The 25,267-nt window shown below is 61.8% G+C and overlaps 1 protein-coding gene across 8 annotated transcripts in view; it reads left to right on the plus strand.

Moving 5' to 3' along the window:
• LOC101557906 (contactin-4) overlaps positions 1 to 25,267 on the plus strand; it is a 584,043-nt gene that overhangs the window by 506,212 nt on the left and 52,564 nt on the right. For all 8 annotated transcript variants that reach the window (XM_055136085.1, XM_055136079.1, XM_055136080.1 and 5 more), the window contains 3 exons: positions 1,056 to 1,192; positions 2,889 to 3,018; positions 11,834 to 11,984. In XM_055136085.1, coding sequence (XP_054992060.1) covers positions 1,056 to 1,192; positions 2,889 to 3,018; positions 11,834 to 11,984 — 418 coding nt within the window. The remainder of the gene's footprint in view (positions 1 to 1,055; positions 1,193 to 2,888; positions 3,019 to 11,833; positions 11,985 to 25,267) is intronic.

The raw sequence follows: 25,267 nt of genomic DNA on the forward strand, positions 1-25,267 counted from the left end.
GGGGCCCACCTGCCTCGTCCCCGGGCGCCGGGTCCTCGCTGCGTGCGCCCGGCATGCTGGCTGTGCGGGGCCAACGCGGGCTGGGGATTCTGCACGTCCAGACGGGTGTCTGCTGAGAGGCGGCGTCTGTGGGGCCCTCGTGTGCAGCGGGCAGCCCCCTCTGGTGCCAGAGCCCACGTGTGCCCGGCCTCTGAGAAGGACAGAGCAAGGGTGCGGGGAGACGGGCACGTGCTTGCATGTAGAAGCGCCAGCTGGACCCAGTCCCGAGCACCCTGGGGAGGACTCCCGGCACTGAGCTGTGTGTCTGCGGTGCAGGGGCCAGACAGCGTCAGGGCTGGCCCCGGGGCCCTGGGCACTGCTCTCGTGGGGTCACCAGGAGTGAAGAACAGGAACGAAACTCAGATGGGGCTGGAGAGGGGGCGTGGGCCCGGGGGTTTGTCTTCCTGCAGCCTCGCTGGCCCATCCCCAGCCCCCAGAGGGCCCCGGAGCCCCTCCGAGAGTGATCCTGAGCACTGAGCCATGAGTCAGCCCTGAATATGGTCGTGTGTGGCCCCAAGCTGCCTCTCTAACAGAAAATGAAAGGCGTGAGCTCACGTGTCCAGGAGAGGCGGGCGGGCGGGCGCGGGTGGGCTGCCGTCTGCGGGTGGCCGCTCTCTCTCCACCTCTGAGCACTGTCTCCACAAGAGACTGGTCACTGGAGGAGACGGTTCCCCCTGAGCCACACACGTGTCCAGCCGCCCCTGCTCCATGGGCTAGCATGGGCCGCACACGTGTCCCCCGTCTGCGCCTGCTGGCTGTGCACGGGGGACACGTGTGCTCCTGGTCCCCGTGGCTGCGGCACTCGCTCTGTCCGTCAGTTGGAGGACCCTGCCCCTGGCCAGGCTGGGTGTGAGGGCGGGTGTCCCTGAAGCCCCGAGTGCCCCTCGGCCCGGGCTCGGGTGGGCAGCCTCGGGCCTGCATGCGGAGCCCAGCGCGGTCGTGGGCCCGACGCTCGAGAGGGATCTCAGCGGCACGTGGCACAGCGACGGGACACGCGCCGCCTTGTGTGTCCGCAGCCCAGCCGAACTGGACGCAGAAGATCCACGACCTGCAGGTGGCCATGGAGGAGAGCGTGTCCTGGGAGTGCAGGGCCAGCGGCAGGCCCAGGCCCTCCTACCGCTGGCTGAAGAACGGAGAGCCGCTGCTCCCTCGGGTAAGGAGCCCCGTCGCTATGTAAACAGGAGGTGGGGGAGTTTCCCGGTGCCCCTGGACAGGGCCAGTGTGGGGCCAGGACTCGGCTCCTTGCTTCACACACGCATGTGGCACATCCCCGTCGGCCTGGATACAACAGGCTGTAGTGTGGGCTCGGGATGCATGCCTGAGTGCACGCGTGTGTGCTCATGTGAGTGTGCGTAAGTGTATAAGTGTGTGTGAGTGTGTAAATATATGCATGTGTGTGAATGTGTGAATGTGCGTGAGCCTTGAGCGTGTAAGCACATGAGTGTGAGCATGTGTGCATGTGTGAGATTATGTGTGAACATGTGTTGTGCATGTGTGTGATCATGTGTGTTCGTATGTGAGCATTTTGAGCATGTATGGGCATATGAGTGTGAGCATGTGTGCATGTGTGTGCGCATTATGAGCATGTGTAAGCATATGAGTGTGCATGTGTGAGATCATGTGTGAGCATGTTTGTGCATGTGTGATCATGTGTGCTTGTGTGTGAGCATTATGAACATGTGTAAGCATGCGTGAGCATGTGAGAGATCATGTATGAGCATGTGTGTGATCATGTGTGCACGTGTGTGAGCATTGAGTGTGTAAGCGTATGATTAAGGGCATTGTGCACATGTATAAGCATGTGTGTGTGACCATGTGTGAACAGGTGTGTGTAAGCATGTGTGTGTGGCTCTGGGAAGGGCCCAGACGGACCCGGCCAGGACTCAGAGATGCTCCCGGAACCTCACCTGGCGGGGAGACAGGGCAGGGCAGGCGTAGGGGTGAGCCAGGGCCAGCTGAGGGGAAGGAGTCCACCGTGCCCCGGGCCTTCCGGGAACAGGACGGCCCCTCCGCAGCCCTCACCCGACTGGCCGGCCGGGCGGGGACTCTCCCGAGCCTGGTGAGACTCGGGTGCTGACGAGGCAGCGGCAGGTCTCCCGAGAGCTGGCAGCCGCCCCCACTGCTGCGGAGGGAAGCTCTCCAGCACGGCTGCCGCGGGCCGCGTGGGAGACGCCCAGGCCACCCTGGGGGCCACCCAGCGAGGGGCCACTCGGCCTAGTCCAGCTGCTTCCCCCTCGCCCTTGCCGCCAGCCGCCCCGGGGTCTCTGCGAGGCAGGAAGGTCCGAGGAGGGGCCGGAAGCTGAGACCGTGCATGTCCACCCTGGCCTCAGAGGTGCTGGGCAGGAGGCTGGACGCCGCCCCAGCAGGGGCCCGTATCCGTCTCTGTGTCACCTGCGGGTCCCTACACGTCCGTCCCGGGGCCTCCGTCCTGCAGCAGCAGGCAGTCTCGCCCATCGGTCAGCACCGTGTGGGCAGCGCAGCCCAGTCACCGCTGGCCTGCCCCGGCCGAGGTCACGGCTCGGTCTCCTCCAGAGCGTCGCCAGGACGTCTCCAGCCCCTCCCCAGAGCCCGAGCCGAGAGGGCGAGCACGGCCTCACGGTCGCCTGCTTAGGGGGCCATTAGAGGGGATGGCATCGCTGTTAAAGCAGGGGGACTCGGGGGAGCCCGACCGGTCAGACCCCCTCCCGGGCTGATGGGGGCTTGTCGCGCCAAGTCTGACCTGCCCGTCGGGCTGGCAGGTAGACAGTCACACTAGGTAAATGCCGCGTGACGGCCCCTTTCTCCCCATCGAGCCCCTCTGATAGAAGCGGGGGCAGAAGGTCACTGCTCTCGGCCCCCCCCCCCCGCAGGAGAGCGTCCAGGTGGAGCAGGGCACGCTCAACATCACCACGGTGAACCTGTCGGACGCGGGCATGTACCAGTGCGTGGCGGAGAACAAGCACGGCGCCATCTTCTCCAGCGCAGAGCTCAGCGTCCTGGGTGAGTCGGGCCGAGGAGGCGCCAACGCCCAGACACGTCACTGGGAGGAGGTGGCCACCCGGGCACGCACACGCCGCCTCCCCTCGGCCTGGTCCTTCCTCCTGCAGCTCAGGGCCTCCCGAGGCCGCTGGGGCCGCCCGGTTCCCCGACTCCCTTGCCCCCCGACCTCCCCCGAGTCTGAGGCACCCGGCACACACTGAACAAGCGAGAGAGTGGACGAGGGTGGCCTGTGGGAAGGAGCGAGTTGTTTTAAGAGCTCATGAGATGGAGAATCAGTTAAGGGGCCGATGGCCCTGTGGGTGTTTCAGAAAAGTTCAGACCGTCCACTTCCATGTTCACAAGGGAGGACGTGCACAGATGTATGAAAACATGTTCCCCCGTGAGCATGACCCAAGCCTGCACAAATACATGGGACATGTGTTCTCATGTGTGCATGAGAAGAATACATACATGTATGAAACCTGTGTTCTCACGTGTGCACGAGAGGAATTCATACATGTATGAGAACCTGTATTCTCATGTGTGCACGAGAGGAATGCATGTGTGTACAAGAACCTGCATTCTCATGTGTGCACAAGAAGAATATATACATGTATGAGAACCTGTGTTCTCATGTGTGCACGAGAGGAATACATGCGTATAGGAGAACAAATATTCTCACATATGCATGAGAGGAATATATACATGTATGAGAACCTGTGTTCTCATGTGTGCACAAGGGGAATACATGCATGTATGAGAACCTGTGTTCTCACCCATGCACGAGAGGAATATTTGCGTGTATAAGAACAAATGTTCTCACATGTGCACGGGAGGAATACATGCCTGATCACATGTTCATATGTTCTCACGGGAGCATGCGCTCTCTGTGTTGCGTGTGAGCATGTGCTCGTATGTGAGTGTGCAAGCGTGTTCTGGCAGTGCAGGGGCACGGAGCACGCGGGCACTTTCTCAGAGCCGACGCCAGCGCGGCCACGTCTCCGCACTGCCCTTCCAGCCCCGGGCCACTGACCACGGGGAGCGGCAGGGGCTGGTGCCCCCCTCTCGGCTCCGTGCTGGCGATTGGCCCCTGGGGAGGGCCAGGAGGTGGGGTGCAGCTGTGGGAAGCCCTAAGTCTGGGGCTGCGGCGAGGCCCCGGGGCCCTCCCTGGTGCGGGCGTGGGCAGGAGCAGGGCCGACGCCTCTGGAGAGCGGGGCCTGGGGTCGCCTGTCAGAGACGCGCAGCCCGAGAGCGGCCCCGCCCGCGGCCTGTCTCCTGGCCCCCGTCGTGTGGAGACAGCCGTGCGGTGCCCGGGGCCGACCAGGCTCTGGAGCGAGCAGGGGGGAGCGGCCACTCGGGCCCACGTCCAGAGCCGAGGGCGCATCAGGGCACGGGCGTCCCGCGCCCCTGGGGCAGGCGGCAGCTTCAGAGGGTCTTGGCGTCCGAGGGGGATCCCCGAGTCCTTCCGGCAGGGCCACAGACTCGGCCACGGCTGAGACCCCGGGGCCACGCGGGGACGCGGGAGGGGCCGGCAGGGCCCGGGCCTCCGGCCAGCTGCCAGGGCCTGGAGACAGGCCGCACGCGGCCGCCCTGCACGGGAACAGCCCACTGGTCCCCAGAGCACTGCCAGGAGGGGCCCTGGGCCACGCTGGAGCCTGAGCACAGCCGGGGCGTGGCCCCACCAAGCGACACGCCTGTCTTACTGACCCCGGTTGCATCGGGACACTGAGCGAGCTTCAGGCGTGTGTCACATGCAGATCCAGACCGAGATCCGTGCACGCACCTGCAGATTCAGACACGTGTGCACACACCCACGCCTGTATGTAGCCTGCACATCTCCGTACCTGTGCACACGCGCCTGCACATGTGTACGTGCACACACATGCAGCCCGTGCTCCGTTCTTGCTGGTGGCCCAGCCCCTTCCCTCCACGGCTCCCCCGAGCCGCTCCCCTGCCAGCAGCACCAACGGGCCATCCCCTCCGTGGCCCGTCCCCACCTGTGGCCGTCCCCTTCCCTGGTCGTCCCCTCCCATGGCCGTCCCCTCCCCTGGCCCATCCCCTCCCGTGGTCGTCCCCTCCGTGGCCCGTCCCCTCCCGTGGCCCGTCCCCTCCCATGGCCCGTCCCCTCCCCTGGCCCGTCCCCTCCTCTGGCCCGTCCTCTCCCCTGGCCCGTCCCCTCCCGTGGCCCGTCCCCTCCCGTGGCTGTCCCCTCCCATGGCCATCCCCTCCCCTGGCCCGTCCCCTCCCCTGGCCCGTCCCCTCCCGTGGCCCATCCCCTCCCATGGCCTAGCCCCTCCCCTGGCCCAGCCCCTCCCGTGGCCCCTCGGCTTCCCACAACCCGCCTGAGTGGGGTCATCCCGAGTTTGTCCTTCCCCATCAGAATGATCCCACTGAGCACAAATGCTCCAGCCCCTCGTGTGTTACAGAGCGACTTCCCCTCCCCAGCGGGCGCACCCCTGCCCTGTAACAACCCAGGCTCCCCTCCCCAGCAGGCGCACCCCTGCCCTGTAACACCCTCAGGCTCCCCTTCCTCGCGGGCGCACCTCTGCCCTGTAACAACCCAGGCTCCCCTCCCCTGCGGGCACACCCCTGCCCTGTAACACCCTTAGGCTGTCCTCCCCCGCAGGCGCACCCCTGCCCTGTAACACCCCCAGGCTCCCCTTCCAGTGGGCGCACCCCTGCCCTGTAACACCCTCAGGCTCTCCTCCCCTGCAGGCGCACCCCTGCCCTGTAACACCCCCAGGCTCCCCTCCCCGCGGGCGCACCCCTGCCCTGTAACAACCCAGGCTCCCCTCCCCAGCAGGCGCACCCCTGCCCTGTAAGAGGCTCTGCTCCTCTCCCCGCAGCCCCCCAGTGTCCCCAAGTCCGGCCCCTGCTGGGAAACGCTGCCCTGATCCCGTGCATCTGCTTCTTCAGATTAACATTTTCCCCTAAACAGCCGGAGGTGGGCAACCTGGGCCGCGTGAGGTTCCTGGTTTGGTCCCCGTGGAGGCGGCACCTCCCAGCCTTCCCACCCTGCCCGCTCTCTCCCTCCTCACCAACGCTTCCTTGTCCTTTGGGGAACCAGCTTCCCCGGTGTGGGCGGGCTGGCCTGGACGTGCCTCCTGGGGGCGGGGGAGCGGCTCCCTCTGGCCACTCTCATCCCGGGTCCTCGTGGCAAAAGTGTCCGTCCACACCCTCAGCCGGGGTCCTGGTCGGGCCTTACTGTTGAGCGTTTCAGGAATTGCCGCCCCTCTGAGTATCGAGACTGGGAGGAACGGCACGCGGAAATCTTCTCTTTGGGCAAATGTCTTTCTGTTTCGGTGAAAATTGCTTTCACTGTGCAGAATCTCTTTAAGTTTGATGTTGAGTTTTGCTTTTATTTCCCGTACTTTGAGCCGAATTCACACACACACACACACACACACACACACACACACACACACACGCACACACGCACACACGCACACACACAAGACCAATATCCAAACAAGGATTGCCTATTTTTCACTGTGTCTTATGATTTCAGACCTTTCATCTTACAGTCGATGTCTTTAGTCCCCAGTCGTGCTGCGCTTATTTCTGTGATGCGGTAAGCGACATAGCCAGCTTCATTTTTTTGTCTATGGATGTTCCGTTTCCCCAGCTCCACTTACAGAAGAGATTTTCCGTAGTTAGAGCCTTTGCTCTAAACTGGCCAGCTGTGTGCGGCTCTATTTCTCCATTAGAGAAGTTCACAGTCCAGATTCGTAATTCCATTCAACAGATACTCTTTCTTGTAGCCAAGTTACTCATAATCAAACATGGCCCCGACCACGCGTATCTGGGACATTGTCCCAAATAAAATGGAATCACTCAGCTGTGGTGCTGGGGACCCAAACCACATGCCAGGCCACGGTTCAGCCACGGAGCCCCACGCCGGGGCCTACACCGCCACTCCACGGAAGGGCACGAGGCCCCTGGGCCATCTGAAACATACACTCCCTTGTTCTCCACACGTGGCACCTCAGCACAGCCAGCAGGGACGCGGCACTGACCACACTCTGCAGCTACGATACTTAATCAAACCCCTTCTAACGGGATGGAACTGGGGGTGGGAGGCAGGAGGGGTCCACACCGACTTGAAACCCGTCTTTTAGGAAGGGCCCTTCCGGGAATACCCAGGCCACATCGGCGGGGGCTTCTCGCCCGTTTTGTAAAGAGAAAAGTCAGAGGCAGGAGGAGCCAGGGGTCCTGAGGACACCATGTCCACGGAGCACCTGCAGCTTCCGGGCCCAGAGTGGCAGCTGGAAACTGTTTCCTGCCCACCCGTGGCTGCCTCTGGGCTCGGCTGCCCTCAGGAAGTGCCTGCTGAGACGCGTCTCGGAGGGTTCTGCGGGGCTGGAGGAAGCCCCAGGGGCTCAGAGGCGCCCGGTCTGTGGTCTCAGTGGGGACAGGGCTGGGGGAGGCGTCCGGGGAGTGTCCAGCGGGAAGGACTCGGGTGTCTGCCATGGAAAGGGGGTCTGGGTGCAGAGCCTGCGGGGGGGGCATGAGCTCTGTCTCAGCTACAGCCCCCCCGCTCTGGCCCTCGCAGCTGCACACGCAGCCCCGGGCAGGAGCCGGTTAGGGAGTCGTACGACTCACGGGGACCCCTGGGGGGGTGGGGGGCACACAGACAGACAACCGCCTCTCCGCTGATTGAGGCCGCGTCTGGCTGTGCCCAGGACTTACTCCTGGCTCTGTGCTCAGAGCTCACCCCTGACCGACTCAGGGGGCCTCGTGGGGGTTGGGCCCGGGCAAGGCCAACGCCCTCCCGCTGTGCTCCGGTCCTGGGGGGTCCCTGCTTGGACAGAAGAAGTCCCTAACAGCTGTCCCCGGGGAGCCGCAGGAAGCGAGGGGTGGCCGGCAGCGGGAGGGTGAGGTGTGGGTCAGCCGTGGCCACCCCCCTCCGTCAGGACATTCCCAGAGGAGTGGCCGGGGCCCAGACACTAGCGCCGTGCACGGAGTCAGCCGTCAGGGAGTCCCTCGCACTGTCCGCCTTCCGCAAAGGAAACAGGCGCAGCGTCGGCCTCGAAGGTCCTGCCACCACCAAACGGCTCATGCCCAGAGTCACTCGGAGAGTAGGAAAGGCTGTCAGGAGCGGCCTGAGGGTCCGCCCACAGGTGCCGCCCAGAAACAGCAGCGCTTTGGGCTCTGATGGACGGGGGTGGACACAGAACCGGGCGCCTGCTTCGTGCCTGCACGCGGGGGGGGGAGGGGTCCTCGAGCTGGGGCGTGGGAAAGGGGCCGCCACCCCATCTGTCCAGCACGGGGCCTGCGTCCACCCACCAGCAGGTCATGTGGCCACTGTCGCCCTCTGTCCTGAGCCCTTCGGGGCCGTCTGCAATGGCGCCTCAAGGACCGGTCATTCTTATTGTACCTCCACGTGGGTCCCGAGGGCCGGAAGCTGCCTCCTTCTCCTGCCCACGAGCAGCCCCAGTGTTGGGGGGTGAGAACAAGTCTAGGCTGCTGCCCCTTGGCCCCGACGGTCCCCCCCACCCAGGGCAGCGGGAGGCCAGGCCTGGGTCAGCATCGAGCAGCTCTGGTGGCGTCTGTCGGCCGTGACGGTGCAGAGCTCCGGGAGCGGACGGGCGGGGGGAAGGGCAGGGTCCCCGCTCATGGTCTCACTCCGCCCTCGAGCACGGCAGCCCTCCCCGGCCTTCCTGCCACGACAGCCGAGAGATAATACACATGTAAACCAGACGGGACAAATGCTTTTGAAATGGAAGGTGTGTTTTCTACCTTCTGTGTGGCTGATAGCAGGCTATTTCAAACCCCGTAAAGGTAATATATAGTTTTTTGACAAATACACCCATGCGCGGCACACAGTTTGATTTATGTAAACTCATTTCAGATGCGGCTGCAGAATTCCCCCTGAGCAGATGAAAAATGTCTGCCTCCAGTGATAAAAATATCTGCGTGCAGGAGGATGGAGTTTTAAGAAGGGATTTTTTAGATGATACAGATTTGAAACCTGATTTCACTAAATACTCTTTGAAAAAAAACTTCTAAAGAATCGCTTTTTTAATTTTTTTTTAACATTAAGGAGTCAAATCAGGTGCTCCCTCAGATTAGGATGAGTCTGTTCTGCCATCGAGCCTTTGGGGCTTGCCCGAGAGCAGATAAGGGAAGGTACATGGGGGGTTGGTGTGGGGGTAACAGAGATATCGGGTGTACGTGGATTTTACTAATTGCTGCACACGACGGCCTCCCTGACACAGTCCTGGCACGCCGAACACACAGGCAGCAGCTGCTCCTACCTCCCCACCCCTCCTGCCCTGTCAGCCCTGTGCTCTGACGTGACAATATTAGAACCCAGCACTCTGCACGTTCCTAGAGTTTAACATCTCACCTCTGCCTCCTTTCTCTCCCACCACAGTCTGCGCACACACACACACACACACACACACACACACACACACACACACACTGTATTTCTTACAGTGCTGATCTATTCGGAGTGTGCCTTTTTTTTTTTCTGTTCATCCATATGTTTTCAGGGATCATTATTGTTTCTGTAAGAGCTGTCGTTACACAAATATTGAGTAGGTGTGTGCTGACCCTATCTTATAAATCGCCCTAAAGCCTGATGATGTGATTTTGCAGCTCATGCTAGGAATGAAATTATCTCGTGCTGGCAGAAAGGTCTGTTCTTGCAGGAGCCGTTACTGCATGTTTCATTCCGGAATTTCTCTCTGAAATATGGACTCCCCTTGTGCAGGCAGGCTGCCATGGTAGCTGTGCTCTAGGACCGTCTCTCTGACTTCCACGGACGTAGGTCAGACCAGCCCGTGTGTGCGTTGCTCCATCAGAAGCTCGCCTTCCCCCTCCTTCTCTAGGCAGTTGTGGGAAATAGTCCCACCACTGAAACACTCACTCCAGATTTAACCAGCTTCACTGCACCTTGCTTCCATGTGATATGGGTGCAGTTAAGAAATGCGCCTTCTGCACCCCTGCACGCCTACTCTCGGCTCTTTAAGGCTTTTGTACTTGTCCTCATTCCACGTTCCAGAGACGGGGTTTCCCATCTGCCAGGTCAGACTGTAGGAGTCAGGGTTTATGCATAGAAAATGCCTCGGGGGCCCCAACAGACAAGCCCCCTTATAGCTGGCCAGAGGAGAGACACATGACTCGGTGGATTCGGGTGGAGGGAGGGGGAACTCTCGGGAAGTCGCCCCTGATGCTTGTTCCGGGGACCACACACCTCAGCCCAGACAATTCTGGGCTCGCCTTGCACACGGTTCACCCCAGAGAACCACCAGGAATGACCTCTGGAGCAGAGCCGGGGCTGGCCAGAGCCAGTGGCCAACAGGACTCCTCAATTCTGTCTCCACACAGCTGTGGCCTGCCAGTGCTGAGCTTGTGAGGTTCCTGCGAGCTGTCCCAGCGTCACCTGCCAAGCCACAAGGGACTTTATTTGGGGGGTGGCAAGGGTTGGACGCGTGCCAGGCAAGTGCCTAAGTCCCCACGCTGTGCATCAGGGCTCTGAGCTGGGCAGGGCACCACCTGGGGGACCAGCGGCAGCGCAGCTCCCCTCTTAGTCGGGGCTGTGCTGGGCACCGGACAGGAAGGGTTAGTGCCTGTCTGTGGACAGAGGCATGCGGGCCAGGGGCAGGGGTGTTGGGACCTGGCACTCTCTGGCACTCTGGGGCATGCTCTGGCACTCTATGGCACTGTATGGCACTCTCTAGCATGCTGTTACTCTGTGGCCCTCTATGGACTCTCTAGCACACTATAGCACTTTCTGGCACTCTAGCATGCTATGGTATCCTATGGCACTCTAGGGCATGCCTTGGCACTCTATGGTACTCTATGGAACTCTATGGTACTCTCTAGCATACTATGGTACTCTATGGCACTCTATGGCATGCCTTGGCACCCTCTAGCACTCTGGCACTCTCTGGCATGCTATGGCACTCTCTGGCACTCTATAGAACTCTCTAGCATGCTATTTAAATTTCTGGCACTCTGTGGCATGCCTTGGCATGCTATGCTACTCTCTGGCACTCTCTGGTGTGCTATGACACACTGTGGCACAGAGGGATGAATCTTGCCCCCCTTTGCCCTCCTGAAATGCTGACTCTGGCTGTGGTGTGAAGGGAAAGCGAGTGACTCTTCAAGGCCCCAGAGGGAGGCGCAGGGTCCCCTCGGGCCTGCAGAGTGGGGTGTCCCAAAACCGACATTTGACCACAGCAGTATGACTCCGACCTCCAGCCTTAATACCACTTGTATCACTTGTCATTCCGTTAATCTTTGAGTGGCTCGAGCAGGCACCAGTAACGTCTCCATTCGTCCCTGTCACGTGCTAGTGTAGCCCAGTGGCATCTGCTCACTCCAGGAACACGAAGAGCCTCAAACCATTCATTCAGTGTCTTGACAAAGAAATCTGACCATCTCGTGGGTGAGCGGCCACGATTTCTTTTGCCGTCCCGTGGAATCCAGTCGGTAACAGCTCTAGTCTAGCGGTCATCTCCAAATCGCATTACGTGTCTGGCCCATCTGATTTTGACGCCTTGGCGAACGAGACAGCGTCCCTGATTCTTGACCGTCAATGGAGGTCGGAACTCCGGATTCCTTCTCTCACTTGAGTGAAACACGATACTCCAAGCATAGCTCTTTCCATTCCTCAGGGAGACCCGGATAGCGTTCTCGTCCTGCTTTCGTAGGGCCCAGGTCTCTTAATAAAGCCATCAGAAATGCGCCATACTGCGCCCTACATTCAGAAAAGAATGTCACGTCCCCCTGCGCCACGGCAGCCGTCACCCGGCACGGAGACAGGCGGTGTGCAGCCGCGGCCTTTCCTGCGGCACCACTGACGCTTTGTCTGTTTCTCTTTCAGCTGCAGGTCCGGATTTTTCAAGAACCCTCTTAAAAAGGGTCACTCTGGTCAAAGTGGGCGGAGAGGTGGTCATCGAGTGCAAGCCCAAGGCCTCTCCCAAGCCCGTCTACACCTGGCGGAAAGGAAGGGACAGGCTGAGAGAAAGTGCAAGGTACCGTGGGAAGCCCCCACCCAGGGAGGTGTTGCCCGGGGCTCCGGGAAGGGAGGAGCCAGGGGTGACCCGGGGGCGCCCCTCCGGCTGAAGGGAAGGTTCTCAGGGTGTCTCTGCCCAGACCTCATGCGTGCTGCTGAGTCCAGGGAGTGGCCACAAGTCGCGTCTCGGTTTGCTTCTCGCCAGCCGGCTATGTTCTGCGTGAACAAACGTTTCCAGGCCGTTGCCGTGACTCCATGTCTGACGGTGTCCGTGGGCAGACTCCTGAGTTTCCGTTGCTCTGATGCTGAAGCTCAGTTTGCCCTGGAAATGGTTTCCATTCTCTTGATCACGTGGTTTTGAAATTATCGTTGCTGTTTCCTTTTCCTTTTTAATGCCGAATTCCTAACCTGTGTGTTTCTAAGTCTCCAGTAATCCGATCTGGATGTTGTTGACGCCTGTGGACTGATGTGCTTTCAGGGGGTCAAGGGTCCTCTTGCACCAAGTGGCAGAGAGTCCCCAGACCCGCCTTGGGTGGCCTCCCCTCCAAAGCAGCCCCCAGCCCTCCCAGTGCTCCACTCCTTCTGTTGGAAATCAGTAATTACGCATGATCTGTGTTTGTCACCTACGGAGTAGCATTTGCCAGCTGTATCCATATTGACTCTAATTGACGGCAAAGGTCAGACCTGCCGCCTGCGATGATGAAGCCGTACCTGCCCTTTCCACCTGCGCACGCTACATTTGCATATGCAAAGCAGATCATCACTCTGATGATGTTGTCCTTATTAGCTTTTGCAAACAAACCTGCCATGGGTTATGGATGGCGCTCTCAGGCGTGCCCCGCCCAGCTGCCGCACCCGGGGACGGCGGCTCCTCTGGCGGGTCCGGGGTCCCGGGAAGCTCACAGCAGACCCCAGGCTGCCGCCGCCTCAGGGGCCGACCCCCCACCCAGTCTCCTCCCAGCGTCTCGTCGCCTGTGTCTGGTGGGGACAGAACTTGGTGCCGTGTGGAGAATTTGGAGCAGAGCTGCCCCCTGGGGCGTCTGCCATCCTGTGCCGAGAGTGAGTGGACAGCACCCCATGGCTGGGGACTCGGGGCCGAGGAGGGTCCCAGGGCCACTGGCTTCACCCCCCTCTCGGCAGAGGCTGGCGGGGGCAGCACCCCCTGCAACGGGGTGTTCCGGCGAAGGTTCCTCCCACCTATGCCCAGTGTGTTTCCTCCCTCAGCCTGGCTGAACTCTGCCCTCCCGGGAAGTGCAGCCTTGCTGTGCCCCACCCGACTTGCCCACTGTGAGGTCACGCCCAGGCCCTGGTGCTGGCTGACCTCCGGTGACAGCGCCCCATGGGCTGGCCTGTGTGTCTCTGCACCGGCCCTGCTGTCCTCAGGCCCTTTGCATGACTTCAGCCTCTGCGAACACCCAGGACAGAGTCCACGCAGGGAGCCGGCCTGGCTCCCGCCCACCCAGGCCTCCGAGCTGACCTCCCCCGAGCCTGTGAAGTGGGCGAGTGGACACAGCCCGGGTGGTCTCCGGAGCGAGGGAGGGGCCCGTGGGGCAGGGCGGCCGGGCTCACGGCTCTGGGGCCACAGAAACCCGGGTGGGACTTGAGCGTCTTCTTCTCGAGTGCCGGCAATGAGCACCGGTCTCTGTGTCCGTCGCCTGGGCCGTGTCCGGGACCCGGTGTCACCTGTATCTCCGAGATGTGGGCGCGTCTCGTAGCCAGGAGTTTCTGCAAAGGGCGAGTTCGCGAAGAGCCGACTTAGTTTTCATTGGCAGGGAGGAGAATCTGCCCTTATTCTTCTTCCTGGAAGAGCGACGTTGGCCGTGACGGTAGCCACGCGCCACGTGTAGGACGCTTGAGTGAGAGGCTCTTACACCTCCGCTCCGGGGAAAAGTCGAGAGAATGTGGAAGGCGGGGGTCTTTGGGAAACCCCGCCCCCAAATCCCAGTGCTGAGTCTGAGCTTCCAGGCACTGAACCATCAGCGAGTTCTCGTTTGAGATGTGACACTCTAGGATATAAAAGCATTTTGATGCATTCACATTGCATCATAAAGGATAAGAGACCGAGGAATAAATTTAACCAGCGACAGAAAGACATGTTCACTGAGAACTATGAAATTTTGATGAAAGTATGGAAGAGATTTAGGAAATGTGAAGACCATTCACGCCCACGGAGCGTTGGAATTAATCTGGTTAAAGTGCTCCTTCCTTGCCAAGCGTGCTTCAGCGTGGAGGTTATTTGCAAAACTGGAAATAGAACAACGGCACGATCCAGCAGTGCCACCTCGAGCTGTTTTTCAAAGAAAACAAAAACATTCACTTGAAAAGATTCTGTGTTTTGAAAGATTTTGCCAAATGCCACTTACTACGAGAGATTTTGTGTCGGTTTTAACTAAGCAACTGACTGCAAATGAGTTAAGGATAAAAAGGCTCCCTCGTGCCATTTTGAAAATGCAAAAGGCTTTTATCTTATTTATCACAGTTACCCCGTGGCTCCGGGATCAGAGATGCCAGTTTGACATTAACAGGGAAACTGTTCGCGCATGTTGTCCGTGTTTGGCCTTTGGTGAGTTTAGAACCGTGAAGCCGCCCTTGGCCCTTATTAGCGCCCTGAGCTGGGGAGCGAGTGCAGGGACAGAACCACGCTGTTCCCTCGAGTCCTGCACGCAGAAGGGCTGGCGGTGTGGAGCCCGGGACGGGGGCGTCCCACTGGGGCTCCGTCTCAGTGCCAGGGGCTTCCCGCAGCAGCTGGGTGGTGCAGTTCTTCCCCCAGCAGGTGGGTGGTGCAGTTCTTCCCCCAGCAGCTGGGTGATGCAGTTCTTCCCCCAGCAACTGGGTGGTGCAGTTCTTCCCCCAGCAGCTGGGTGGTGCAGTTCTTCCCCCAGCAGCTGGGTGGTGCAGTTCTTCCCCCAGCAGCTGGGTGGTGCAGTTCTTCCCCCAGCAGCTGGGTGGTGCAGTTCTTCCCCCAGCAGCTGGGTGGTGCAGTTCTTCCCCCAGCAGCTGGGTGGTGCAGCTCCATGCGTTTACTCACTGTCTCTACACGGGGGCCGTGACATACTGTCGCTGGTCTGCCAGCAGGACAGATGCACGGACGAGGGGAACCGGGCTACAAGACGGTGTGAGAGCCTCGCCCGTGATTCTGTGCCAGGCACGTGGCTATCGTCACAGCTTCCTTCCGGCTTTTCCAAGAAGAACGGCAGGGAACTCTGACCCCCGTGGGCAGGGGGACCCCGGGGCCTCTTCCAGCAGAGACCCCTGTGCGTGGGCCGTGACTAGCCCGGCCCCTTATGGCCTCACGCCCCAGCCCGGCCCGGGGTTCAGCTGTGGAGGGACACAGGAGTTGTGAGTCCTTCTCCGGGCCCACGCTCGGCTCAGCTGGAGACGGCGCTGGTCAGGGCGGCCCTCCTGGAAGGCTCCTTCCTGACTGATGCCGAAACCTCGTGTGGCGAGGGGCTGGCCTGTGTGCGGCCACCTCGGTGCCGCTGCCCCCCTCAGCTCCACCTCGGAGCCTGGCAGGGCCATGGCGGCACGGGGAGGAAGAGACTCGCGTCAGCTCAGAGAGGGTCTCGCTCTAGGCAGCCCCCCATAGGACTTGGGTTAGAACCCAAGTGTTGTTCTGCGTAAAACCCCACGGTTACCTCACGGGGGTCTCAAAATTGATGACAGGGGGGCCGGAGCGATAGCACAGCATGGAGGGTATTTTCCTTGTATGCAGCCGACCCAGGATTGACCCCCGGCATCCCATAGGGTCCCCCGAGCACCGCCAGGAGTAATTCCTGAGAGCAGAGCCAGGAGTAACCCCTGAGCATCGCCGGGTGTGACCCAAAAAGAAAAAAGAAATTGAAAAATTGACAACAGATCACTGATGACATGGCACAAAACATGTCACGCTCTGTGCCCCTGCAGTGGTCGAGTGGGAGGGTCAGCGTGGCCCAGTCTGGGGAGGGGCTACTCGCGAGACCCCCCTAGACGGGCCAGCGGAGCGCATGCCCTGAGCCATGCCACACGCCCGAGCCACGGGGCGTCCCTTTGCCGTGAGCGGCCCCGGCCACGCTGTTTGTTACACCTGACTGGGCCCGGCCCTGCCACCTGGCACACGGGGTGTGACACACCCACCCCTTTGTACCTGCAAATGGTCCAGCTAAGGCGACGCTGCTGGCCAGCTCAGGGCCACATCCCCGAACAGAACAGACTCGGCAGAAAGGGGCTCCAGGCGCTCCGTGTCCCAGCGGGTTCTGGCCTAGAAACGCGCCTTGTCTCGGGGTGGGGGTTGGGAGTGGGGGCTCCCAGCTGGGTCTGTTCGCTGCCAGGACTGAGGGACTCGGCCACGCAAGGCTGACCAGAGGGTCGGAGCCGCAGGGGGCTGCAGAGTGGGCTGTGTGGTCAGGGGTCCACAGGGTGGGCTGTGTGGTCAGGGGCCCACAGAGTGGGCTGTGCGTGGCCAGGGGTCCGCAGGGTGGGCTGTGCGTGGTCAGGGGTCTGCAGGGTGGGCTGTGCGTGGTCAGGGGTCCGCAGGGTGGACTTGCGTGGTCAGGGGTCCACAGGGTGGACTTGCGTGGTCAGGGGTCCACAGGGTGGGCTGTGTGGTCAGGGGTCCGCAGGGTGGGCTGTGCGTGGTCCGGGGTCCGCAGGGTAGGCTTGCGTGGTCAGGGGTGCACAGGGTGGGCTGTGTGCTCAGGGGTCCACAGGGTGGGCTGTGCATGGTCAGGGGTCCACAGGGTGGGCTGTGCGTGGTCAGGGGTCCGCAGGGTGGGCTGTGCGTGGTCAGGGGTCCGCAGGGTGGGCTGTGCGTGGTCAGGGGTCCTCAGGGTGTTCTTGTGTGGTCAGGGGTCCGCAGGGTGGGCTGAGGATCTGGGGCTGCTCTCAGTCCAGGAGGCTCTGCCCCCTCAGTGGCTGCATCTGGACACTCCAGGTGGCGTCTGTGGTGTTTCTCCGCCAGAGGACACGTGGGCCTGGGCCTGCCAGGTGTGTCTGGGAGCTTGGAACGGCGGGCTCGGTGAGGCACCCGCAGCCTCCCCTCTCGGACACAGCCCCCGGCAGAGCAGAGCCCCTGGGGCGCGGCGGATACTCTCAGTGGGTGCTGGCAGGTGCTGGCGGGCGCTGGCTGGGCGGGAGGTTCACCCGCCGCCTGCTGTGACCTGGGAGCGGGTCTCGCTGGGGGTCTCGCTGGGGGTCTCACCCCGGGTCGCCCGGGTCCCTCGCCCGATGCCCGCCTTGTAGTGAGGAGGAGGGAGAGGAGCGCCAGCCCGGGCACGTGGAGGGTCGGCCACCACAGACGGCTGCCTGTCCGCCCCGCGCCCTCCCAGGTATTAAACTGTCGCTGTGTCAAGTGTCCTGTCGCCCCCGATGGCGTGACGCAGAGACCGCAATTAGATTTGCCAGGTTGGCTCCGACCCTTGCGTCCCCCTCGGCCCCCAGAGCCCCCGCAGGACCTTCCGAGAACATCGTCAGCATCACAGCGCCTGCGGGGTCCATTCGCCTCTTCCTGCCCGTGTCAGAATCAGAACCAGGCACAGGCGGGGCAGCGCCCCCAGCCCCGAGTGCCGGTCACCTCCTAGAGCCAGGCGGCCCAGGCCCGGCGGGGGTGGCAGCTGTGCAGACGGAGCCCCCCGCCCTGTGCTCACCCCCCTGTTTCTGAGCGCCTGCCTCCAGGCAGCTCTGCAGATTCCAGAGTTTCTGCTCCTGACGCCTTCTCTCTCGTCTTAAGAATTCCTGCAGTGAGAATTAAATAGGTTCTAAAGCGAACGTTCATGCCTAGACGCCCCCGCGGCCCCCCGCCCCTGGAATACGTGGGGGGGGGCCTCTGGCAGATACTGTCGAGACGCTCTCCAGCAGGACAGGCTCATTGTAATATTGGCAAAAGCAGAACTAATCAGGAAGGCAAATCTGCCAGGGAAAGCCTTCCAGAACATTCCAAAGCTAAATGGACCATTTAAAAATAGTCGGCAGAGGAGACAGCCAGGTGCGCACCAAAAGCTCAGAGTTGAACTTTAAAAGTCACACATAATGAGCACGATTAGACGCGGAACCAGCCTGCGAGAGAGGCTGGTCCCGGGACTCCAGGAGAACCTGCGCTGAAATCTGATTTATTAGCATGGCGCCCGCGCCAGCAGGTGGGGGAGGCCAGCCTCCTCCCGCCGGGGGCACAGGGCGAGGCCCGGACCCCTGGCCGTGGTGTGTCATTCTCAGACTCCACGGGGTCCCAAACCCCCTCCGGGCCTGAGACCCTCAGCCGTGTGCCTTTCTTCGCCAGCGGGAACAAGGGAGAATCATCCGAGAAAGTTCCAGAAGGAGCCTCACCGCAGCTCAGAGACTTGGATCTGGTCACATGACCCTCCCCGCCCTCGGCTCTGGGCACCGTGAAATTCTCCGGTCGGTGGAGCTGGGGGCGTGTTCCGTCCAGTCTGAGCTGGACAGGGACTGCCTAGGTGAGGGGAGCCGGCCAGCGTCCTCGGCCCTGTGGACACGCCAGTGGCGAGGTCAGGCGGGGGGACGCCACGGCTCTTGGCCGGCTCTGAGCCGAATGCAGGCGGGCAGCAGGCCCCGTCCCAGGACACTGACCGGACCCTTTGGAGCCCCCTGGGGTGCTGGGGAGTGGGCTTCGCCCCCAGAGCCAGCTCACGTTTCCAGAGCACGGCTCCTGCTGCCCCTCGCGGCTGTGAAAAGCCTCACGTGATCTTCACCAAATCCTGTTCCGGTGCGATGGCCCGGCACGCCGCAGGCCCACGGGATGGTGGGTCTCTCCCGAGGGTCCTGCCTGCCGTAAGCACAGCTCTGGGGGCCGGCCTGGGCTCGTCAGGGGCGGCTCAGGGGCGGCTCGACCTTCCCACCTGTCTGTGAATCAGTGTCGCTGGCCTGGGCAGTGCCGGGGCCCTCCAGAAGGGCGAGGGGGCCTCAGGTTTGACTGAGCCACTTTCTGTCTGTTTCCTCCGCCCCTCTCGGAGAGCCCGGCAAGCTACCGAGAGTATCCCGCCCGCACGGCAGAGCCTGGCAAGCTCCCCGTGGCGTGTTCCATATGCCAAAAACAGTAACAAGTCTCACAATGGAGACATTACTGGTGCCCACTCAAGCAAGTTGATGAGCAACGGGATGACAGTGACAGTGACAGTGGCAGTGCTTAAAGATAGTCCATTTCCGGGGCCTTCATAGGGGTGTTTTGGTTTGTTCCTGAGGAGGGTGCGGGCACTGCAGGCGGGAAGCCTCTGAGCTGTGGCTGCCGGGAGCCTTGCGGGAACAGCTTCCCGGGCCCTTTAAGTGGGACCCCTCGTCCTGCCAGAGCCACGCGGCACATGAGTGACAAACATCCAGATACCCTCTTCCCCCAAAGACTTAGCACCTATTCATACTTTGTCGCACTGCCTTTGAGTTTGCTGTCAGCCGAGAGGAAATATGTAAGAAAATGTTAAAAAGCAGCTGAAATAACTTTCTAGTTCTATTTAACTTTGGTACAACTTCAATGAAAATATTTCAAGTCAGCATTTCAAATTCAGCTGCCAAGGCTGTGGTCATATTTCCCGGACTCAATCACAGAGGCATGAAACACGGCAGCTCCAGCTTCAAAGTCCTTTGAAAATCTGCCTCCTGATATCTTTAGAGGGAAATATTCCAAAATGAAATGAAGAACTTCATTTTCAGCAGAATCCTCTTTGTGTCTGTCACCTTCTCGGGCATGAGTTCTGAATTTTAAATATTTCTTTTTTGAACCTGTGGAGGTCGTCAAAGGCGACCTCCCTAGTGGAAATTGGTTGGAGAAAACTCCCCAGAATATCTGCAGCGGGGGCCAGCTCGGAGGCCAGAGAGGGTGGTCCCGAGGCATCCCCTGCCCCTGTGCCATACACTGCGCACACATACAAATGCACACACACACAGTCGCACACACGCACACACAGGCACAGGTACACACACACACATATACGCACACGCTAGTGCACACACACATACATGCATGCACACATGCACACACAAACATGTACACACATGCACACATTCATGCACACATGTACACACATTCATGCACACACATTCATTAATACACACACACGCATATACAGACTCACACAAACACCCACACACAGGCACACATGCACACACATGCACACGCATGTACACACACCTACACACACGCGTACACACACATGCGCACACGCTGTGTAAAGCCGCAGAGGAGCCCGGGGAGGCGGCCCGTGTGGAGTGCAGCCATGCCCCGTGGTCAGAGACCCATCGCCCCAGCAGGTGCCCGACGTGGGCCGGTTCCTGCCGTGTAGCCGGGGAGGCGGGTTCCGAAGGGCGTCCTGCTGGGCCGGCCGGCTCTCGGCTTCTGTGGATGCGCCCGGGCAGAGGAGAAACCCTCGCTGTGCCCATCGGGGCCTGGAAGTCCTCCTCGAGGGGCGGCTCTCCCCGGGGTCCACTCCAGCTGCAGCCCGACCAGCCCACGGAGCTCAGCTCCCGGCCCGCAGCCGCTGCCAGCTGTTGGCGGCTCCCAGCCCCGACAGGACGAGGGTGCACCCCCACGGATGCCCATAGACGCCCACGGACGCCCCGGCTCCCCGGCGGGCCCTGCGAATGCCGGGCAGTGGCGCAGGGTGTGCGGCCGTCAGGGTGAGACTGACCTGAGGAGGCCCACGAGGCCCAGCCTGGCCCGGGGGCCGGGCAATATCCCCCGCTGCCCCCGGCACACACACAGGACAGTGGGGCAGGGTCTTCCGGGAGCCACTTCCCACCCGCCTCCCCCGCCCCAGCCCTGCACGGCCCCCCAGCCCCACCCGCTCTGGCCACTCGAGACCCCTCAGCAGAGGGAGCGGATCTGCCCGTGTGTCTCCCGCCCGAGTCTCGCCCCCTTCACTCCCTCCCCTCCCTGCGAGGCCCTGAGAGCTGGGCGCGGGCACCGGGAATCAGAAGCCGCCCCTCTGCCACTGATGACAGGTGAAGCTGGGGACGCCTGACGCGTGACACCTTGAAAGCCTGGTGGGTGGACCCCGCCGGGCCTCGTCCGGCTCCTTCCTGAGGAGAGTGCCCGTCGGCGGGGGCACGGGCTCCCCGGGGAGCCTTCACTTTCTGGAACGTTCAGCCGCACGCTGTGCCTGTCGCGGAGCTGAAGCCGGCGCCCGGGGCGCGTGAGGAGCCGGCCCTCCTCTCCTGGAACCGGCTCCGCACTCTGCACACAGCCGCCTGCCCTCCGCCTCACCCTCTCCTTTGTTCTCGGGCTACGTGCGTCAGGCGCTGCTGGGTGGCAATTAGCAGGAATAACTGTAATAACTGTCGCTAGCTCAGCGGCCGGTCTCCTCGGAGAGAAGAAACGAGGAAATGCGAAGTCACAGGTTTCTGGGAGGGGGAGGGGGCTGGCCTGGGCACAGTGGCCAGTGTGGCTGCAGTGACCCCGTCCCCGGCACAGAGGAGGGCTGGGACGCCGTGCGTGTCCCCGCCATGGGACACACGTCCTTGCCGGGAGACGTGGGCGTTGTTCAGAGGCGAGCCCAGGTGCAGAGGGGGCGGGATGGGGACGAGCATGAGGGGCTCGCACCCGGGCTGAGCATCTCCCACCCCCTCAGCCCGAGCCCTCGAGGCTGCAGGCCCAGCTCCCAGCTCCAGGGAGGGGCCTGGCCTGTCACTCACGCTCCATGGTGTCCCCCTGCCCGAAGTGTGTGGGGGCTTCCTCCCCCCACCCGTGCCCCCTCCCGAGACACAGGGAGCCCCAGGCTCGTCCCGATGACGCCCATCATGAGCGGTTTTAGCTTCCCCCCGTGACTGGCTTCCAGTCGGCCCTGAAATAACATCTCAGTACGTTGCTTCATGACTCGGCCTTGGCCTCCGGACCTGTGTGACCCCCGCCGTCCCCGCCCCTCCTGCTCCCGGCCTGTGCTCCACCCCACGCCGCTGGGTTCTCTGTCCCGGGCCTCACACCTTCAGTCAGGTCACCCCAGCCCGGCACGCAGACCTCGGAGGCGTGCCCGGCCGAGTCGCTGCCCCTCCGTGGGGCTCTGCCGGCCCCCCAGCCCTCAGCCCCCTCCTCGGGCCCTGCCCCACGTGACCCGGGGCTGCATGTCCGTTCCTTCCTGGTGGTGGCATCAGACCGCGGTTTTTACTGGAGCTAAACTACTGTGGCAGCTCGGGGCTGTCCCCTCTTTACTGCCCAGTAACCCAGCACGGGAGACGGGGCAAGTGGAGGGAGAACAGGAAGGAAATGAAGCCAGCTAATAGGATGTTTTGTTTTCCAATTCTGGCTGTTTATTGTTTGGGAATTTCAGCTTTCCCGTTAACACTTTTGTTCTCGCCGCTGACAGCGCGTGTAAGCTCCAGTCGGACGTGTTTATTGAGTGGCTGTCTTTCAAACAACCAGTATTTTAAATTTCATTTCAGCTGCTCAAAACAAAAGGCATTTTGTCTTCTCTGCATTGACAGATGAGCCAAAGCGTTTTTCCTCTGGCGGAGACTCGGAGCGCTGGGCTCTGCCCGCTGGGCTCCGGCCCGGCCCTCCCAAGCCAGGAGACACTCAGGGCCGCCCCAGGCTTGGGGGAGGACAGGGACCCCCTTGCTCAGTGAGTGAGCGGGGGACCCCGCCAGCCCTGGCACTGGCACAAGCTCCCGGCTCGGGGGGCCCCGGTACCTACTGCAGAAAGAAGCCCCCGTGGTGTGGCCGGGGCTCCGGGAAGCCAGGGCGGGGTGGGGGGGGGCGGGGGTCTCCGCTCTGCCTGAGGCCGGGCCAGCCGAGTGGGCCGCGGGAAGCCGGCCTGCTCCGACCGGCCTTGCCTCTGGGCTCTGCCCCGGCCGCAGCTGGGGCGAATATGCTGAGGTTGCATGTGCAGGTTCTGCGCTGGTCTCGAGCGCGGCTCCAAAAGCGGCGTGTCAGCAGCGGGGCGGGCGCTCTGGGCACGCACACGCTTCTCACGAGAAACCACTCCGAGCTCCCTGGAAGCTGATTACAGTGTGAGTTTGTTCCCTCCGTCCTGGAAAACGCGCTAAGCAGCAGCCCCAGCGGGGGTAGAGGGGGAGTCCGAGTCAGCCCGGCGCACCCTGGGGCCCGAGGCCTCCCCGCCGGCCTGGCCCGGGCCGGCAGCTCAGACTCGCTCCCCCGCCTCTGCCCGGATTCTCTGCGGGACCGGAACCGCCAAGCACGAGGGTTCCGCTCTGGAACATCCCTCGTGGGGCAGAGGGGACATTGCCCTCGGACCCGTGCAGGTCGGGCCCGGGCCCTCACGCCGCCACCGCACAGGGGCCCCTTGGCTGCCCCCTGAACCGCGGAAGGACAGACGGGGTCTCCCGACCTCCCTTCCCCCGTCCCTCCCCAGGCTCGGAGAAAAGGGCGTGTGGTGGGCGCACCCCGCCCCCACAGCAGTGGAGAGTGCTCCCCCCACGGGAGTGGAGGGTGCTCCCCCCCACGGGAGTGGAGGGTGCTCCCACCCACGGGAGTGGAGAGTGCTCCCACCCACTGGAGTGGAGGGTGCTCCCCCCACGGGAGTGGAGAGTGCTCCCACCCACGGGAGTGGAGGGTGCTCCCACGCAGGACCCGGGGCCCCTCCTGGGGCCCAGCCCGGGCCGTCTGTGGACACGGCCCTGCCTTATTCTGCGGCCGCCCGTGTCCCTCCAGCCCACGGTGGCGGGGACAGACCCGCATCTCAGAGGGCTCCTGGGCAGGGGGCAGGTCGGGGTTCTCGGGGTTGGGGTCAGCACCGCGACAGGCCCCTTCTCCTCACCCCTGCAAGACACTCCCTGGCGTCTGGGCTCGGGGAAAGGCCGAGACTGGGCGTGGGGGCTCTTGCGTGACCAGAGGCGCAGAGAAGGAACAGCAGGGCCGGGGGCTCCGGGGAAAGCCCCTTCCAGCGCCTGCGGCAAACTCTGCAGGAGGCTTCACTGCAGTGGGGCCTGGGGGAGGGTGCTTGCACCGCCAGAGCCAATCCCGGTGCCCAGGCCCTGTGACTGCCACCCGCCCGAGCCAATCCCGGTGCCCAGGCCCTGTGACTGCCACCCGCCCGAGCCAATCCCGGTGCCCAGGCCCTGTGACTGCCACCCGCCTGAGCCAATCCCGGTGACCGGGTCTTGTGACTGACACCCGCCCGAGCCAATCGCTTGTATGAGGGCTGGCACTGCCAGCCTCTTGAACCCTCTGCTTTTCCTGAGCTCGTGGCTCGGCCCTCCTCGTGCTCCCGGGATGCAGAGGGCAGTGCTGAGACACCCCTGACTGTGGTGGCTGCCAGAAGCCAGAGAATTTATTTGTCTCTGCCCGGAGCGGTCGGTGTCGCGTGCCACCCTGGGGCCTGGCCCTGCTGGGCCCTGCAGGACCTTCCTGGCTCTGACCGTCTTGTCCAAGGGCTGCGTGGCCAGCCCTGCCTGGGGACAGGGCGTGCTGTGGCCGAGCCTCCTGTCCCCCACACCTGCCACCTCCAGGCTGGACACGGGGAGAGCGGGAGGGAAGGGGCCGGTGCCATGGACACTGGGCCGGATTGTCCTAGAAAGACGCGGAGCCGAAACCACCAGGGAGCGGCTTGTAGTTCACGCTTCGTGTTTCTTTTCACGAAAGGAAAGTGGCTCGCGGCGAACCTTAGCATCCACAGAACCGACTTTCCTTCTTTTTGAGAGAGAAAGACTTTGAAAGTTTTCTGTCTCAACAGGAAGGTCAGGAATGGCAGGACACTTCTTACCGGATGGCAGGGGGACTATTAGGATGCTGTGAACATGTGCCGGTGCGGTCGTAAATAGCGGGAGGAACGCGGGACTTCTCCCGACCACGCTCCTGCGTGCAGTGACGCGGGGCTAGGCGGGTATTGAGAATCCCCCGGAGGCTGCTATAAAAAGTCCAGTCTCCTATTTCCGAGGCACAGCAGTGTAATTGTAGCCCTAATTTATGGCATACTTTGTTGGATTGCTGATTAATTATACAGACCCCCCAGTGCTCCGCGTTCTTTTCAATTTCATTTCCCTCCGCTGATGCCCCACTCCAAGGCCAACAGCGCTGCAGCACTTCTTATTCAGGTCACCTCGTTCAAAACAACACATCCGCTGGTAGCATCGGTTTCCTCGTGCACCACGGGAAATAGTGTGAATACTCAGTCCTTGGTTGGACCTAATTCTCTTCTCTCCTTCTTTCTTTTTCCTTCCTTCCTTCCTTCCTTCCTTCCTTCCTTCCTTCCTTCCTTCCTTCCTTTCCTTCTTTCTTTCTTCCTTCCTTTTCTCTCTCTTTCTCTCTCTCCCCACTCACACTCACTTAAAAGAAACTTGTACTGGCCTCCTGTCTGGTCCTTTCCTCCCGAGACAGACATGTGTGAATCTCCGTCCTCCTGTCTTTGACCTGAGATACTGGACATATTGACA

This window comes from Sorex araneus, chromosome 4 (assembly GCF_027595985.1).
Source record: "Sorex araneus isolate mSorAra2 chromosome 4, mSorAra2.pri, whole genome shotgun sequence".
Lineage (NCBI taxonomy): Eukaryota > Metazoa > Chordata > Mammalia > Eulipotyphla > Soricidae > Sorex > Sorex araneus.